General features: G+C 41.0%; 1 protein-coding gene across 2 annotated transcripts in view; it reads right to left on the bottom strand.

Moving 5' to 3' along the window:
• EXOC4 (exocyst complex component 4) overlaps positions 1–19,885 on the bottom strand; it is an 813,215-nt gene that overhangs the window by 584,151 nt on the left and 209,179 nt on the right. For both annotated transcript variants that reach the window (XM_073619419.1, XM_073619420.1), the window contains exon 8: positions 5,163–5,308. In XM_073619419.1, coding sequence (XP_073475520.1) covers positions 5,163–5,308 — 146 coding nt within the window. The remainder of the gene's footprint in view (positions 1–5,162; positions 5,309–19,885) is intronic.

Genomic DNA, 19,885 nt, shown 5'->3' with positions numbered 1-19,885 from the left:
AAGCTTATGTATTCGGAATCACCCAGATAAGCACTTTTTTCCGCCTAAGAAGTTTTCAACACTTTATCCTATGGAGGAAAAATTCACCAAGATGTGGAGTATACCAGCAATTGATGCTGCTATATCCTCTGTGAATAAAAGTTTGACTTGTCCAACTGATAAAAAATTGGAATTCCTGTTAAAAAACATTTTCTCCCTGGTTTTCCTTTTCGCGGTCTAAAGCTGTTTGGGGAGGATTTGGACAAACATATCCAAAAAAAAATCAAGTGGGAAAAGTACCCTTTTGCAAGTTAAGAAAAAGAGTAAACGTCCCTCATTTAAATGGGCTCTTTCTCCAGTGCCAGGGGCATCACCCTTTAGGCAGTCACGATAGCCTCCACCGTCAGGTTCAAGAGGTAAACTTCAGGGTCAACCCAAGGGACAAAAGAAATCCTGGGGGAGGAAACCCGCAAGACAGAAAGCTAAAGCCTCTTTATGAAGGGGCCCCCCCACTCCTTCGAGTGGGGGGAAGACTTCTGCAGTTCTCAAAGGTCTGGCAGGAAGAATTTCAAGACAGATGGGAGGCCTCCGCAATAGCTCTAGGTTACAAATTAAATTTCCGAGAGTTCCTGTCTCCTCGCTTCCTCAGGTCAAAAGTCCCCAAAGATCCAGAGAAAAAGAAGTCTCTCTTTCTAGCACTAGACCGACTTTTGTCGCAAAAGGTCATCATGGTGGTTCCTGTGGAAGAGAAGGGGTCAGGGTTTTATTCAAACCTTTTTACGTTACCAAAACCAAATAGGGATGCCAGGCCCATTCTAGATCTGAAAGAGTTAAATCAATCACTGAAGATTCGCTCTTTTCGCATGGAATCAATCCGATCAGTAGTTTCCATCCTACAAGGGGGAGAGCTTCTGGCATCAATCAACGTCAAGGATGCATACCTTCATGTACCTATTTTTCCCGCTCACCAGAAGTATCTGCATTTCGAAGTAGAAGGACTTCATTTTCAGTTTGTAGCCTTGCCTTTAGGTCTAGCTACTGCTGGCCCTTCCCCTGGCCAGGTTAAGGACTCAAGGTATAACAATAATAGCATACCTGGACGACACGCTCTTAATAGACCGGTCGATAGCCGATTGGACCAAAACGTGGTCACCACAGTCAACTACCTGGAATACCTAGGTTGGGTCATCAACCTAGAGAAATCTTCTTTAAAGCCAGTAAGAAGATTAGAGTACTTGGGTCTGGTCATAGATACAGCCCAGAAGAAGGTGTTTTTACCCCAGGCAAAGATCAGCGGCATAAAGGAGCTGGTCCAAGGGGTCAGGGCAAAGAAGGGTCCTTCCATTCGCCTTTGTATGAGGTTGTTGGGGAAGATGGTGGCTTCATTTGAAGCAGTTCCCTATGCTCAGTTTCATTTGAGACTGCTGCAAAACAGTATCCTATCGGCCTGGAACAAGAAGATTCAGGCACTAGAATTTCCAATGCGTTTGTCGCCAAAAGGGCTCCAGAGCCTCAGTTGGTGGAGGATATCCGAGAATCTGCAGAAGGGGAAATCCTTCTTACCGGTTACCTGGAAGGTGCTAACAACAGATGCCAGCCTTACAGGTTGGGAAGCAATCGTGGAAGAATGGTCCAGAACTCAAAGGACCTTGCCCATCAACATTCTAGAAATTCGGGCGGCACGTCTAGCACTAAGGGCCTGGACATTCAGGTCGCAGAATTCTCCTGTCAGGATTCAATCTGACAACGCCACAGCAGTGGCTTATATCAATCACCAAGGGGGGCACCAGAAGTCAGGTAGCCCAAGGAGAGGTAAACCATATCCTAACCTGGGCAGAAAAACATGTGCCGTGTATTTCGGCAATCTTCATTCCAGGGGTAGAGAACTGACAGGCAGACTACTTAAGTCGCCAGCAGTTGTTCCCGGGGGAATGGTACCTTCACCCCGACATCTTCCTGGCTATATGCCAAAGATGGGGGATCCCGGATGTAGATCTGTTTGCGTCCAGGTTCAACAACAAAGTTGACAACTTTGTGTCAAAAACAAGGGATCCACTCACATGCGGAACAGATGCATTGGTGACCCCGTGGGATCAGTTCTCACTGATTTATACATTCTCTCCTATTCTGCTGCTATCTCGAATTCTTTGCAGGATCAAGCAAGAAAGGAAGTCGGTAGTTCTTGTGGCCCAGAAGATCTTGAAATGCCCCATGGCCCCTACCACCACATCCAGACCTGCTATCGCAGGGACCAGTGTTTCATTCTACTTTACAAACGCTAAATGTAATGGTTTGGCTATTGAAACCCACATTCTAAGGAATCGTGGGATTTCAGGCTCAGTAATACCTACCTTGATTAATGAAAGGAAGCCAGCTTCCAGAATTGTTTATTATAGAGTCTGGAAGGCATATGTTTCTTGGTGTGAATCCAGGGGTTGGCATCCTAGGAAGTATGTCATTGGTAGAATTCTTGCCTTTCTGCAAATGGGGCTAGAAATTAAACTGGCCTTGAGTACTATCAAGGGCCAGGTCTCGGCCTTATCAGTATTGTTTCAGCGTCTGCTTGCTTCGCATTCTTTGATCCGAAGCTTTATACAGGGGGTAACGCGGCTTAATCCACCACTTAGGGCACCCCTGAACCCCTGGGACTTGAATTCAGTTCTGTCGGCATTACAGAAACAGCCTTTTGAGCCGATACAACATATTCCTTTGGTCCTTTTGACAAGGAAGCTAGTTTTTCTGGTAGCCATTTATTCTGCAAGAAAGGTATCAGAGTTGGCGGCTCTTTCTTGTAAAGAGCCATATTTAATCGTTCACAAGGATAGAGTAGTATTGCGTCCTCATCCTAGCTTTCTGCCAAAGGTGGTTTCAGGTTTTCACCCAAACCAGGATATTGTTTTACCTTCATTTTTTCCAGAACCTTGTTCTAAGAAGAAGAAAAGTCACTACATTCTTTGGATGTAGTGAGAGCAGTCAAGATCTATTTGAAGGCGACTGCTCAGATTGGAAAAACAGATGATGGTTTGTGTTGCCTGAAGGTCCTAAGAAAGGACAGGCAGCATCAAAATCCACTATTGCCACATGGATTTGGTATAAGTCAGTATAGGTCCTCAGGTCTGATTGCACCCTACTTTTGTTTGTTTCCCCTCTCCTCAGGTGGCACTGCTCTGGGACATCCCATACAGTTATTACTGTGGCTCTGTGTCCCGTGATCTATGATAAAGAAAATAGGATTTTTATAACAGCTTACCTGTAAAATCCTTTTCTTGGAGTACATCACGGGACACAGAGGTCCCGCCCCTCTTTCTGGTTACACATGTATTGCTTTGCTACAAAACTGAGGTACTCCCGGTAAAGGGAGGGGTTATATGGGAAATTGAACTTCCTGTTTAGGGTGTGCCAGTGTCCACCACCTGAAGGTGCCATATAACCCATACAGTTATTACTGTGGCTCTGTGTCCCGTGATGTACTCCAAGAAAATTATTTTACAGGTAAGCTGTTATAAAAATCCTATTTTTCAAGAAGACTTAGGTTTATCTTCCATTTTAAGGAAGGAGTTGCTGAGTAATGTTTAGCATAATTAACCCTGCCTGTACTATGCTGGCAAATCTCCTTAACAGTTGTAAACAAGACTTGAATATGGTCTGTCCTGACAGAGTTTAATATCTCAGGGTTCTACAATTTATGTTAATGCACCCCAAAAAAATGCCCCTACGTCTGTCCCTTATTATCACATTGCCATCTTTTCAAAGGAACAAAAGCTTCCCATTGAGTTTGATGCATAAATCTGCTCCAAAGAAACAACTAGAAATATTGTTTTAAGAATTATTTTTAATGTATGCTGTATGAATAGGAGTACCTAAACATAGTGTAGGTTTCTTAAATTTGACTGTAAAAATAGAAATACACTTTAAAAATGTGATCTGTTGCTGACTTAAAGTGTATGTCAAGGCAAAAGAAAAACAAACAAACGCAGTACATCTCTGCAATACATACATATTTCACCATATTTCATCCCTTTATAGACACTGCAAATACAAGAAAAAAAATCTGCTGATCGGCCAGAAATACACTCCTGTCCTGTTGCAGGCTGACAACACACAGCATTTTTTGTGGATTAAGTGGTGTCAGCCCTGCTCGGGACCCCTGTAACAAACAATAATTAATCTGTAGTCCCAAAGTAAAAACTGGGAGCACTAATTAGGCTCCTTAAGACAACACAGAAAATGTATACAGGGCAAAAAGCAGCTCTGAATTTTTGACAAGATCAACCATTTTTTTTTTAAAGATTTAACAAAACACTTTCAATGGTATATTGGACAGTCCATAAGGAGGCAACTACAAGATGACATTTACTGTTAAAGTGAAACTAGACCTTGGTTTAAAAAAAATAAATCTATTTAATATATATGCCTAAACCTTCATGGCTCTCAACCTCCTCCTAATCACCAAAATTCATTTTTTTTCCTATAGTACCACTAAATATGTATAGGAACGTAGCCATCGTCCCTTACTCGCTAGGGACTATGGACTATGGCATCTGTAGTGTGCATACAGCAGTGAACATGACAGCAACTAGTGTTCACTGCTCATTCCAAACACAGAAGAGAGGGAGAAAGCAGAGCTTTGGGCTGACCTTACAAAGAAACAGAAAAACACAGTAAGAAATTACAGTATGTCATCTACCTACGAATGCTCAACTTGCAAACGTTCAAAGATGCAAACATGTGTTTGCATGTCCAGTCATGTAAAGCTGGGTACAAACACCAAGTTTTTTTTTTTTTTCATTCAACCCAGTGGGCTATGAGAATAAAAAGATCGCCATACTAATACAAGCAATGTTGGTGCAGCCGTCTCCCTCGCTGGGTCTTTGTTTTCTGACAGGGAGACTCCCCTGGTCAGAACACACTGATTAGCACTCGCTGCCATTGTCTACATGCGCTGATCTTTGTTGGACTTTTGAACAAGTTGGACTTACGAACGAGCTCCTGACACGGAACTTGTTCATAAGTAGAGGACTCACTGTATTTCATGAAAATAGATGCATGGCAAGTAGGTAGCGGATAAGTATGGATTATTTTTGAAGAATAACTATAAAGTTTAGAGTCAATTTAAGGTTTATATACACTTTAAATTAAGCATATTACTGTATATAAATTTGGGAAAGCACAATCACACGTACTTGAAAAGAGAATTCTTAGGCCTCTGGGGTTTCTTTTTAGCAAAAAAAGCTGCAAACTCTCTGCCAGTGCTAGCATAGCTGAGTTGGGCTGATGGTTCTGATGACGTCTTGGTGTTCTTCATGTCAAGATATTCAGTGAGCAAAATCTGCACAAAAAACAATAGTCAGTATCGCTTAAAAACCTGTCACAAAATAAAATTTCAAAAACAAAAGAAATGTTTTTTGGTAACAAAGTAATTGATGTTTAACATTGCTGAATAAAAAGAGTTTGTGGTAGGCATTAGCTTCAAAACTTGACATTACCTTATGGATATGGGTTTACTACTGTGGTTTAGTCATTTTATTCTTAGTGAAGAAACATTTTAGCAAAAAAAAAATAAAAAAGACCTCTAATATAAAGTCCTCAAACACAAGCTTATACCTAAAAGGTAACTTCACAATGAAAAATAATTTTCTAGCCCTGTCTTTCTGTAGAAGAGACTTTGTATGTCTCTTATGCCCAGAAAAACCCTTCTAAGGCTCAGTTCACACATGAGCCGCATGCGGCTCACAGCAGGGGTCCGGTGTGTCCTGGTTCACCGTTTCAGGTCCGATTTCGGACAGAATTTTGGGCTGAATTTGGACTTGAAATGGACCAAAAGTGAAAATCGCACCAGACCCGCTGCGGAGATGTGAGAACCGGCTCCATAGAGAACCAGTCAAAATCTCCTGCTTTTGCAAATTGGATGCGGTGAATCCCGCATCCAATTCACAATGATGTGAATCCAGCCTTATTCTTTTTGCAAGCAGTCTTTTTTCCTATAACAATGCCTGCTGCATGTGTCCAGTGCAGTGTGGTTTACTAGTTGCCAAAAAGTGATATCTAATACTAGGAAGGTGCAACTCTATCATGCATGCATGGGATTTGTATTAGCACAGGCCAACCTGTTGATGAAGGATGAAGATACCAAAAGTGGCCAAAGCGTCTAGGAAGATGGCAATGTTGACTGAAAGGGAAAAACCAAACCAACACACTTATTTCCACTTCAAGGGGTTTTGAACTCTGGAACAACCTAAAGCATACCAAAATGTATACTTCATGTAGAGCGATTAGAAATACCAGGTTTTTATTGTGGTCTGTTAGTGATAATGGGTACCACGGGTGAATCTCCCTAAGTACTGAAGAGAAAGAAAATGCCAAATTTTAAATGGTCATCAGAACAGAAATAGAGGGGAAATCTTCAAATGCTGACAGAGATGGCAAACCTTTCCTTACTCTATCCTGAATGTCAAAAAAAAAGTTTTCACTTTTGTTCTACTTTGAGAATATATCAAACATCATTTTTTCTTTCCAATAATGTTTATTGAAATTTTCAGACAGAGATATACAGTATACATTCCATAAGTTTTTGAAAAATAGAAACATATCTCTCGGCCAACATAGCCTGTGGAAATTATACAGATAGATGAAATCATCTCTACTATCTCTGCATGAGGTGGACAAGGCTGTCTGGTTACTCTCTTCTGATTCTAACCATTTCCACTCACATACAGATTTACGTAAAATATATGGTGTCATACATTCGGAGATATAGCTGTCCATCTATATATATTCATTGTTTCTAGAACAATCGCCACATCATTTGTACACTTATTGGAGAGAAGGCAATGTACCAGGGTCCCGCCCAGCCACCACCTTCAAACATCATTTAAAAAAAAAAAAATACTTGTCTTCTGCACATTGCATCTAGTTTTAGACTGTTCATGGTGAGCAATGGAAAAGCAATTTGGTTCAGCTTATGAGATATATCTATATATATATATACATACACATATATACACACACATACATATATATATATATATACATATACACATATACACACACACATACACAGTGCTCAGCATAAATAAGTACACCCTTCTGAAGATTTTGATCAATATCTCAATAAAACACAAGAACTATTTCAAAATTTTTGACCAAACTGAGTTTTATCGAACATTTGTTTAGCTAACTACTATTATGTTGGAAAAGTGTATGACAACCATGGGGTGACTGTAGCATCTTCTCTTTCAATATAGAGCAGTACATCTGTGAATTCATCATACCAATAATGAAATGCAGCTCCCCAATACCAGCAGCACTCATACAGCCCCACAGAAGGACATTGCCACCACCATGTTTTACTAAAGACATCATGCATTTTTCTTTGTACTCCTCACCTTTGCAACACCATACAGGTTTGAAGCCATCAGTTCCAAAAACATTTATCTTGGTCTCACCACTCCAGAGTCCCAGTAGTCTTCTTTTTAAGCATGGGCCCTGGCAAATTCTAGGCGGGCTTTTTTGTGCATGGGCTTTAGGAGAGGCTTCCTTCCTGGATGACACCCATGCATGCCATTCCTCTGCAGTGTATGCTGTATTGTGCCACTATAAGCAATCACCCTGGTTTGGCTTTATACTTCTTTAGCTAACTACAGTAAACTTGCATGGTGATTTTCTTTAACCCTTCCGATCAGAATACGCTCCTGTCGAGGTGTTAACTTCCGTGAACGGCTTGGATGTCTCTGTGGTTGCAGTTCCATCAGTGTTAAATTTTTGTATCACTTTTGCTACAGTATTCTGAATGATAAGTAAAGCTTTGCTGATCTTCTTGTAGCCTTCACCTTTCATGTGTAAAGAAATTATTTTCTTTTGCAGGCCTTGTGACATTTCTCTTTGTGGGAAGTTTGTTTGCTTTGTTAAGTAACACCCTTTAAGGCTGGGTTCACACTGGTCCGACAAACGCTCCGACATTGGGAGCTCATGTCGTATGACGTGTGAAATTTAATGTTTCCCTATGGGAGCCGTCCTAACTGGTCCGACACAAGTCGTTCCGACTTTAGAAATGCTCCCTGTACTACTTTGGTCCGACTTTGATCCTACTTCATCCTATTGACTATCATTGAAGTCGGATCAAAGTCGGATTGCCGTCTCGCATGATCCGACTTCGGCACGCGACTTGTGCTCAGATCATCTTGAGGGGGAACTCCGCGCCAAATTTTAGATAAAAATCTGGCATGGGTTCCCCCTCCAAGAGCATACCAGGCCCTTGGGTCTGGTATGGAACTTGAGGGGAACCCCCTACGCCGAAAAAGCGGCGTGGGGGGTCCCCCCAATCCATACCAGACCCTTATCCGAGCACGCAGCCCGGCCGGACAGGAATGGGGGTGGGGACGAGCGAGCGCCCCCCCCCTCCTGAACCGTACCAGGCTGCATGCCCTCAACATGGGGGGTTGTTGCCTTGGGGGAGGGGGGCGCGCTGCGGCCCCCCCACCCCAAAGCACCTTGTCCCCATGTTGATGAGGACAAGGGCCTCTTCCCGACAACCCTGGCCGTTGGTTGTCGGGGTCTGCGGGCGGGGGGCTTATCGGAATCCGGGAGCCCCCTTTAATAAGGGAGCCCCCAGATCCCGGCCCCCCACCCTATGTGAATGAGTATGGGGTACAGCGTACCCCTACCCATTCACCTAGGAAAAAAGTGTCAATTTAAAAAAAACCACTACACAGATTTTTAAAGCATTTTATTAGACAGCTCCGGGGGTCTTCTTCCGACTTCGGGGGTCTCTCCGGTTCTTCTCCACGCTCTCCGGATCTTCTGCCGGGCTCCTCCGCTCTCTTCTGCTCTTTTGCCGCTCTTTTGCTAAAGCGGAGGAGCCTGGTCTTCAATCTTCTGCCTTCTGCCTTCTGCCCTCTTCTCCTGATGTTGACACGACGCTCTCTGGGGCTAGAATGCTCTCTGTGCGCTCTGCTCTGACTTATATAGGCGGTGACCCCGCCCCCTTATGCCGTCACAGTCCCTGGGCATGCTGGGACTGTGACGGCATAAGGGGGCGTGGTCATCGGGTGATGACCACGCCCCCTAAAACGTCACAGTCCCAGCATGCCCAGGGACTGTGACGGCATAAGGGGGCGGGGTCACCGCCTATATAAGTCAGAGCAGAGCGCACAGAGAGCATTCTAGCTCCAGAGAGCGTCGTGTCAACATCAGGAGAAGAGGGCAGAAGGCAGAAGATTGAAGACCAGGCTCCTCCGCTTTAGCAAAAGAGCGGCAAAAGAGCAGAAGAGAGCGGAGGAGCCCGGCAGAAGATCCGGAGAGCGTGGAGAAGAACCGGAGAGACCACCGAAGTCGGAAGAAGACCCCCGGAGCTGTCTAATAAAATGCTTTAAAAATCTGTGTAGTGGTTTTTTTTTAAATTGACACTTTTTTCCTAGGTGAATGGGTAGGGGTACGCTGTACCCCATACTCATTCACATAGGGTGGGGGGCCGGGATCTGGGGGCTCCCTTATTAAAGGGGGCTCCCGGATTCCGATAAGCCCCCCGCCCGCAGACCCCGACAACCAACGGCCAGGGTTGTCGGGAAGAGGCCCTTGTCCTCATCAACATGGGGACAAGGTGCTTTGGGGTGGGGGAGCCGCAGCGCGCCCCCTCCCCCAAGGCACCACCCCCCATGTTGAGGGCATGCGGCCTGGTACGGTTCAGGAGGGGGGGGGCGCTCGCTCGTCCCCACCCCCATTCCTGTCCGGCCGGGCTGCGTGCTCGGATAAGGGTCTGGTATGGATTGGGGGCGACCCCCCACGCCGTTTTTTCGGCGTAGGGGGTTCCCCTCAAGGTCCATACCAGACCCAAGGGCCTGGTATGCCTCTGGAGGGGGAACCCATGCCGGTTTTTTATTTAAAATTTGGCGCGGAGTTCCCCCCTAAAGATTCATACCAAACACAGTGCCGGCATTGGCGGGGATCCAAGTCGGATCCCCGTTCATTGAAAGTCGGACACATGCCGGCTTCATGTCGCAGGGCAAAGTCGGATCCAAAGTAGGACGGCTGTCGTGTCACACCAGTGTGAACCCAGCCTTATAATCAACTGTCTGCTGGACACCTGTTTAATAAATAATTAGACTCACCTGTAGTTGAATTCTTTTAAATTCAGATTTTGTTGTCTAAAATTTAGCTTTGCTCCTAAAACTTTCATTGGGGTGTATTTATTTTTGCAACATGGTCTTGAATGAATTTGTTAGGAACAATACTTTTTTGTGTTTGCAAATTACTAAATCTTGGTTGCTGTCAATGACCCGCATTTGTGGGAGTATTTTGAAGTATAATGTCCCATAGAAAATGTTGATTCTGCAAGGAAAGTAAAGGTTTTCTGACAAATCTGTTGGGTGTACTCATTTATGCTGAGCAATATATATATACATTTTTTATTCACTTCCACACAGTAATTTATTTTTTACAAACATGTCTTACAAGGCTACATTGAGTAGAGAAGAACATAAGTCAAATTCTTGTGTGTGTATATAAAAACACAGACACACATACACAAACAAGACAATATTAGGGAGCTCACATAGAAGGAATTCTTATTTAGAAATGGGTTGTAAAGACGTCCAAGAGGACTATATTCAGGATAACAATATCATCAGCAAGGCTTATTTACTAGCTGATAAATAATGGATGGAAACTGTCTTCTTGTGATATTGTTTCAAAGACTCATATTTTCAGATGACAGAGAGAATAAAATATCTGGCTATAAATGCTAGAGGAAATACATACAGTTGTGCTCAAAAGTTTGCATACCCTGGCAGAAATTGTGAAATTTTAGCATTAATATTGAAAAGACTGATCATGCCAAAAAACTGTCTTTTATTTAAGGATAGCAATCACATGAAGCCATTTATTATCATATAATTTTTTGGATCCTTTTTAAATCATAATGATGACAGAAATCACCCAAATGACCCTTATCAAAAGTTTACATACCCTGAAATGTTTGGCCTTGGTACAGACACAGAAGGTGGCACACAGGGGTTAAAATGGCAATTAAAAGGTTAATTTCCCACATTTGTGGCTTTTTAAATCACAAGTAGTGTCTGTGTATAATACCTTTTATCTTTTTATATCCTTTTGCATCTTTGTAAAGTTTAATTACCTTGTTACTTAAGTCTTTTGACTGTTCTTTTCTACCTCCTCATCGCTCAGTGTCTAGCCTGCTTAGTGCATCCACGTGAGAGCTAACAAACTCATTGACTATTTAGACACTACTTGTGATTTAAAAACCACAAATGTGGGAAATTAACCTTTAATTGCCATTTTAACCAAACATTTCAAACATGTAGACTTTTGATCAGGGTCATTTGGGTGGTTTTTGTCATCATTATGATTTAAAAAGGATCCGAAAAACTATGTGATAATAAATGGCTTCATGTAATTGCTATCCTTAAATGAAAGACAATTTTTTGGCATGATCAATCATATTTTCAATATTAATGCCAAAATTTCATAATTTCTGCCAGGGTATGCAAACTTTTGAGAATGACTGTATATCATACTATGTTATTAACCAACTACAAAGGGTCTAAACCTTATGGGAAATGTTATTTTATACTGAACTCCACTTTACCACAACATACATAACACAATTTGCATAGGTTTCTTTATTTTATTTTTTTTAAGCAATTCTTAAATTCAGCAGCTACTAAAATTGTGGGCAAGTGCACTTCCATTGTAGGTCTCTTCTGCAATAAAGACCCTCCCTAAGTGCAACTTTTAAGTGCCTTAAAAAAATTCCTGAATGCAAAGGGAGGGGGAAACTGAAAAGAGCGGCCAATCACGTGGCTATGGTGAATGTCACAATGGCCAGATGATTGGGAGCCAGTACAGTCAGCTACCAATCATTAGCAGAGATCAGGAGCAGTCTGTCACAGCTAGGTCTCTGTATTAGGAAACATCTGTCTCAGGACAGGAACATCAACTGCCCAGGAGGATTAGTGTGCCTCTCAGGCTCATGTGCTGGTTCAGGGAGCAATGTAGATCGTGAATACATCCGCTGCTGTGGGAGTGCCAGCAAGGGAGTGGAGCTCATCCCAGCTCCTGTGACCAGTAGAGAGAGGAGGGAAGGGATCACAGATGCCGAACATCCACATGAGTAGTACGATAGTAGGAAGGACAATCTCACCCTGGGCTCCCGCCAGGCCATGCCACCAACGCATTTCGCTCCACCCCCGGAGCTTAGTCATGGGGATGGAGAATCCAATGATGAAAAAAATTTAATAAAAAAAGAAATGAGCATAGAGTGAAAAACTTGAAACAAAGTGATGGTGGTATTGGTACTGTTGATGAATAGAAAATGGATGCGAGTACATGTGCAGCATGCGGGCATTAAAGCCCACTCTTTTGCCACGGCATATGTATCAGGTCGTCATAAAGGGACTTGAGTTCCATTTTAAAGCAGTTTTCTTTACTAGTTTAGAGCAGATCGAGTGTATACCCTTTCATTACATAACATCAGCATTATAATTACAATATAAATAAACAGTAGCTATATTGACAATCCAGTGTAAGATTACTTGATAAATCTCCTATTACATTGGGATGGCTGCCTGTCTGCTCATCAGTTAATTCCACAACTTCCTGGATTCCCTGCATGCTTCCCAGCTTCTCCTCTGATGTTTTCTTTCAATGTCTGAGGACTGCATATCCCCTGGCACCCTGCTGCCTACAAGCAGTGATTCCTGTACTGACTCCACCTTCTAAAAAGCCTCTACTCAGCATCCCTGCAGTTCAGAAAGTTGTTTTTTTTTAATTCGGTGAGGTAGCAGTGCCTATCAACAGGGCATAGTGAATACATTTCAGAATTCAGGGAAGTAAATGTGAGGGAATCTTCACAAAGTACATTTACAAACTTCAAAATCCTGCAGGTAAATAACAGCTAGAAATAATTGAAACACAATGTAGAAATGAACATATGATTTTATATTTTTACCATTGATACACTTTGAGGTTGCTGCTTATAATACATAGGTATTAGACAGGTATATTATATAGAGCAGTGTTTCTAAATCTTTTTTCAGGCAAGGCAACCTTTAAAATTCTGCACAGTTCTGAGGCACCCTGTTCTAAAATGTAAAAAACGAAACTAATAGTTTTACATAATGCATCAACATTCACACATGTAGGACACCCAACGTTAGAGGTGATTTATTCTTCCAAAGCAAGTACACCTTTGTGCACTGATATTGACTAGTATTCCAATGTTTCTGTTCTCCCTCACTTTCTCTTTCTCACTCAGCTAATGTGACCTCAGTGACAGAGAAGGACAAAAAATGATGGTGTGCAGGTGCCAATGTCCCCCTTATGAACTGATGACATTATTGGTTGTTAGGACACCGGTGGCTGGAAAAAAGCAATAGAGCACAATGAAAATCTGTGGCTTTTTATAACCAAAAAGCAAGCTTCATCCACCCGCTGGCTGGTATAAAATTTTTGGGCAACTTTTAGACATTTTGCCAAGGCACCCCTGAAGAATCCTGAAGGCACCCTGATTTTAAAAAGCTGGTAAAGTACGATTCCAACTTAACATCAACTATGCCTAAAGATGTTCCCTCCACCCTTCTTCTACCTATTCTGCCTAACCTGTGTGAAAAAGATGTGCATACTTACCTATTTTTAGTCCGCTCTGGTCCAGGCATGTGATCCCCTGTGTCAGTGAGCGATGACTGCTGAGAGGAGGAGGGAGTACCATCAGTTGAAATTCCCAGCTGGTGTCGAGCACTCCCTCTTCTCCCCTGCAGCTGCTGCTCACCAATACAGAAGAGATCACATGGCTGGACTGGAAAGGCCTAAAACTAGGTAAGTATATACATCTTTTTTTACACAGGTTTGGCTGGATAGATAGCAGGAGGAGACATTTTAAGCATAGTTCAAGTTATAGTTAATAACTTAATAATGAATTCCAGCCTAAGGTTGTTTGTGTGTCTATGAAACTGCACTTGTAAGAAAAAAAGTTTACAAAAAACTGTGCTATTCAGATATTTTTTAGAACTGCGATTTGAAGCTAAACGATTCCTTAACTAATAAAGAAAATTGCTTACATGGAAATTATTCCTGAAACCTTTGCATTGCAAAGTTCCTTCAAGCAGAGTAAGGAGGTACATGACCGTACCGAGTAAATACACTGAAGAACCCTATCAGATACCTCAGATCAAACTCACCTAGGAAACATTGGGGCTTATTTACTAAAGTTGGAGAGCGCAAAATCAGGCTCACTTCTGCATAGAAACCAACCACCAGTTTTATTACCCAAGCTTAATTGAACAAGCTGAGGTTAGAAGCCGATTGGTTTTTATTCCGAAGTGAGTCTGATTTTGCACTCTACAGCTTTAGTAAATAAACCCCAATGTTTCTGAGCTGCTATCCACTTGAAGGCTGGTAAACCACAATCACAATAGGATTAGAAAAATACAAAGGGCTACTGATGACTGAATTTGCTGCGTAAATATTTAATTTTGATAATCAGAATCCCTCATCTGCCCAGAATGGGTACTCATTTGCTAGGGAATATAAATGTATTCGTATGTTTTTAATAATAAAACTATGTGAAGTGATACTGTACTAAAACCAAGAAAAACAAGGAAATTATTAGCAAAGCATTGAGGGTAATTTAAGTAATGAAATAGCTGCCAGCAGAATTAAATCCATTAGGAATGCCAATTGTTCAATTAGAAACGCCATTAATGTAGATTTGCTAATGTTTCTTAACTCAATGAAAACAAAAATTAAAACCTTACTTTTACAAAAGCACTTTAGGAAACTCTGGGAGAGGGCATTAAATTGTTTAAGCACCATAAACTCTTCTAAAAGGCTTCCGGCAAAGAAGTTTCAACATCCAACGCTTTCACTTATTAAGACTATTTTAACAATTAACCCTCGGCCTGACACAGGGAGGGTACACATCAATTTTACCCTGACAGCAGCGAAGGTGGAAGCAATGTGTATTCTTTTACGCCTCGGAAGCAGAAGAACTGAATGACATAAATAAGTTTTGATAGTTGATTTCCGGGCAGAGTTTTTTATATGGGAATACTGGACAAAGAAGTGACATTTTATTTGTCATCTTCAGCGGCAAATGTTAAAACTAAGAGTTCCTACACGGGTGAGAGCTTTTATTATTATTATAAACTACAATGTACTCTGGCAGAAATGACAGGATGTCATTCAGCCCTGCCTTCCAAATGTTTGAGTGATAGATTCCCTCCAAATATATTGAAGTCTATGCTACATGCACTGTGAATGCTTCTTGCAAAAATGTGTATGTACATCAATCTGTGCCACATGTAAATGATTCTTGAATGTACAGTAGGGAGAATAAAATATAAGAAAATATAGCATATATTTGCATAAATACATGTATAGTTTAAATAAATACATTTCATTGACTTCCCCCTATTTCACTGAACCCACTCTATGCAGCAACACCCCATTTCTTTTGTCCCTTTTATAAAAATAAAGTGGGTTTAAAATCAGATCATCAGGCAAACAGCTAAATACACAAACAAAATACATATACGTTATCCTCCCCCCTTTCCCTCCATGCTTATCCCCAAATGCCATACCTGAATGTTGATTCCTTATCTTTATAAGCATCTACTCTACACCTCTATGTTCCTCCTTCCTTCCTAAATAGGGGGATAACTTGGAACAAATTGGCACAATACTTTATGGTTGAACCATACTGTAGCATACTTGATTTGCTCTTTGTTTTTAAAGGTGAACTCTAATGTTGCACTATGTTATACCCGTATTTAGTTTTGACTCGGTTAAATTGATGATAGGCAACTCCTGTCCTCATATTGATTAGTGGTTCCAAATTAATAATAACTACTGCAGTAGGGAAAAGACACAAAAGATACGCTCAGCATCTTTCTAAATAACTGTTCTGCTTTATTATGACGCAATTGAAGGTTTTTATACACATGATTACATAGGTATCACATTAATATTACAATTGTACGTTTATGGTAACAAGGGGCGTTACATAGGCAGGCTAATTCTAATCAGGACTCGAAAGAATGTAAACATTTACTGAAAACATTATTAGTGCTGTGTGCACAGTAAGGGCAGTGTACAAGCCCAGTCATTGAAGAAAGGTAGAATTTTATTGCAACTCTGCAACATAAAGCCAGATTTCAGTTCTAGCTCCTGGACCGAATAAAAAAGTAGATCCAAACCCAAAACGTTTTCTTTAGTTGTGAACAAAATGGGGAAAGGATAGAACTACTGTCACGTTTTATTGCTACTTGGGGCTCAGATTGATTTTCCCTTTATGTTTTGGTGGCAACATTTTACCAAAGGGAAAGTGAGGGTTAATCTGCAGCAAGGAAACAAACAATAAAAAGCTGACAGAGTTGCTAGGGTTTCCCTACTTAAAACAGTTGTAAAGTATACTTTTTATTAAACTAATAAAATAGTTATACTTACTTGCTCTGTGCAATCATATTGCACAGAGCAACACTAAACCTCTTTTTCTGGGGTCCCCCACTAGTGCTGTCCACTCCTCCTCTTCGGTGTCTGCTTTATAGCAAGGCACTTGCTGTGGGGGCAGATGTGAGGGTGCGGTCCAGAACCGGGCTGTGCATGTCCATAGACACACACAGCATGGCTCGGCCTCACCCACCCTGCTTCCTAAGTAGCTAAGTATAGCTAAGTATACAGGGAGACAAGGTGGAGGTACTACTACTGGGACATTTTTTAACTTAATGCAGGGGACGTATGAAGGTAAAAAATGCCTTAACTTTAGAACCACTTTAACTAAAAAAAAAAAAAAAAATGACTTTTATGTGTTGCTGTTATAGATATTTCCTCTTACTTCCTGGAGACAAACTTTTTTTTTTTACATTTTAACCAGACATGGTGTCATGTACTTTAGGTTTACTGGTACTTTAGAGCTGGACTCCAGGAATACTTTGATAAACGTTCAGACAGACATACTATGAGTTATATCCAAAGAGGTGCAGGCCAGCTCCTAAATTTATTTAGCTCCTATATTATTTACATCTAACAGTTTTATGGAGCTCCTGGAGGAAACACTCGGAGTTCTGACAGAAGAGAAGTACACACAGCAGCTATGCCTGCCCCTCTACTCTGCTGCCCAGTCAAAGAAGCCTTCGTATTTTGTGAATGAGTTCAAATAATACAAAGGTTTCTGTGACTGGGAAAAAGGAAGGGATTCTGCAACTGAAAGAGCGGAGAAAAAAAAGTCCAGCAACTGAGCTCCCAGACAGGAGCTCAATAAACCTGTTGGAGATAAAGAGATGAGTCTATGAGTTGACATGCACCTCATTGGACATAACTCACAGTATGCCTAGGAGTCTAGTTCACTATAAACACCTGGTGAAATCTCATTGTTCTGGAAAGGTAAGGTGCCGTGTTGGCATGCCTTTAGAAATAATTAATCCTTGAGGAATAGCTCGCCAAAACTGAACCGTTACAGGGATGCAATAAAGTTGACTTGCATGTATGCTACTGCAACTGTCTTTAAAAATCAATCATCCAAGCATAAGCAGAAAATGATACTTCTGGGGGCATTCTCTATACCAGCTGTGTACAGAATGTCTCCAGCTTGCCATAATGCATTTAATTTTTTGACAGTTTTAGAAAATGACAGAGGCTGCAGTTTGAAATTGAATGGTACATTTTAATAACATTAAGGGCTCATTTACACTTGCTTCGACTTCAACACACGTTAAAGCGCCTACCACTTCAACATGCTATGATGTGTTTTTTGATGCTTCGGTGGCGTTTCGATGAAGCTTCGGTGGTGCTTCAATTAAGCTTTGGTGAAGCTTTACTGATGCTTTGGTGATGCTCTTTTGAAGCTTGTTAAAAGGTTGGCAGATCTCCCGTGTTTGTGTGTGGATATCGCATACCTGCAATTTCTCCAAAAAAAGCAAAGCTAAAGCTGAATTAATGTCTCTCAAAAGCTGCAGGTGCTTCAAGCGAACTTCAAGCGAGCTTTGCCATAAACTTATATGGAGGCTTTGAAGCACCACTAAAGTGACATGGGGTTAAATTTTAGAAGCGAAGTCGAAGCAAAAGCAAAGCAAAAGCAAGGTATAAAAAGGACTATAAGCGAACCATTTTATTTAGTGACAGCGGCTTTGAATGGCGTTCAGAGAGCTTTAACAAAGCCTGTCTAAAGCCTTGTTTTGAAGCAAGTGTAAACTAGCCCAAAATGACTTGTGTAGCAATTGTATATGCATTATTCTTTTTAATGAAAGCAGAGTTCTCATTTAAGGACTTGATTACGGGGCAGAGAAGTACAACACACAGAAGATTACAGGATAAAAATATATTTCACAAGTTAATCCCCAATATTATGACTATAACAAATCCTTTAACTGTAGGATAATTCTACAGTGTAATCCCTCTTCTGAATAGTTTGTGTTGAGTTCTTAAGAAACGGCTAAAAATACAGAGTTAAAAAAAAACAAACAAAAAAAAAAAAAACACAGATTCCTACTGTACTAGGAGATTACTGAGAGTACTCTCAAATGTGGGTAAAGTGAATTGATGTGTGTTAGACTGTACTTATTGAGGAGGGCAGCTTTCAGAGCTTCAAATTGAGATACAGGGATACCACAAAGCAAACAAAGGCTCATAGATATAGTTAATTCCAAGAATAAAGATCAATATACCAAGGAATCAATTCAAGAAATCTACAGGATGAAATTAATATATTAGTATAGCTCTGCAAACTATACCAGTTAGCTAAGCAACAACTATTTGGAAGAATCAGGGGTAGTCAAAATGCTGCATGTTATGGCCAGCATAAACCTCTGTGGTAAAACCCAAACAGAAAGGCTGGTACACCAAGCATACTATAACATAAAAAAAAAAAAAAAAAAAAAAAAATTATTTTTTTTTGCTTTTCCTGAGAAGAAGGACAATTATTCTATGTTCTTCATGGAAATATTGACAGACATAACAGTATACAACCAAGGTAAAGTCTAAGTGGTATCTGTGGATCAAAATCATAGAAATCTGTCCATGAAAATCAATAAAACGCCTTCACTTTTCGATATACATTGCATAAAGTTCTTAAAGGCATAATAAAAAGGTTGGACCAAGGACCACCCAAAACTCAAACAGTCATTTCTTTGAATCACAAGGAGAAACGTGAGGTGTTGTCATCATCTTACACAGATGCCATTGGAGGCGTCATTGGAACCTGTGCCAGGGATGCCTCTCTAAGACAGTCCAACACCATGGTAGGATAAATATATATTGAAGCTGGACTGAGAACACACTGGAATCAATCAGGGCAATCTGAAAAATGTAGCCAGCACAGAGACAACATCCCCAGTGAGCTGCTCACAAATCATATTGTTAATGATGAAGAAAACAAAGAGAATACTGTGCAAAAAAAACGGTTTTGGATGGGGCTCTGTAAGCAGTTTACCAAAATTTTAATCCCAACATCTTCCTAAAATTGAAAAGGCAGGTCATATCACAATTCAATGTAGCAGGTATAATACTAGAATAAAAAAGTCAACTTTATTTTTGTCACATGTCAGGCAACCTATGGTATGCTGGCTGTAATTTTCTTGCCGTTACAAAACACTCGTAGGTTCATTTTTGCTGGAATGATTCACTTTACTGACATTTTTCTATATCTCTATTGCTAGTTATGTCTTATTAGAAGAATGACTCTTGCAAGGACATTGTTTGTTAAGGTTTGTTCCTGTCACAAGCTATGCTGACAAACTACTTCTAATGGAACTGCTTCTTTGTTTAGTGTAATGGTTGTTATTACGCTGCATTAGCTACAGAGAAATAATAGCAAATAAAAAAATCTCTGCATTTATTGCTTTGCTTACTTGAGGGGAGCTTGTTAAATTGATTTATTCTGGCACCCTGTCTCATTAGC

The sequence above is a fragment of the Aquarana catesbeiana genome, linkage group LG03 (assembly GCF_042186555.1).
Source record: "Aquarana catesbeiana isolate 2022-GZ linkage group LG03, ASM4218655v1, whole genome shotgun sequence".
Taxonomy (NCBI): domain Eukaryota; kingdom Metazoa; phylum Chordata; class Amphibia; order Anura; family Ranidae; genus Aquarana; species Aquarana catesbeiana.
Note: the sequence above shows the minus strand (reverse complement) of the source record. Positions and strands in the feature narration are given on the sequence as shown.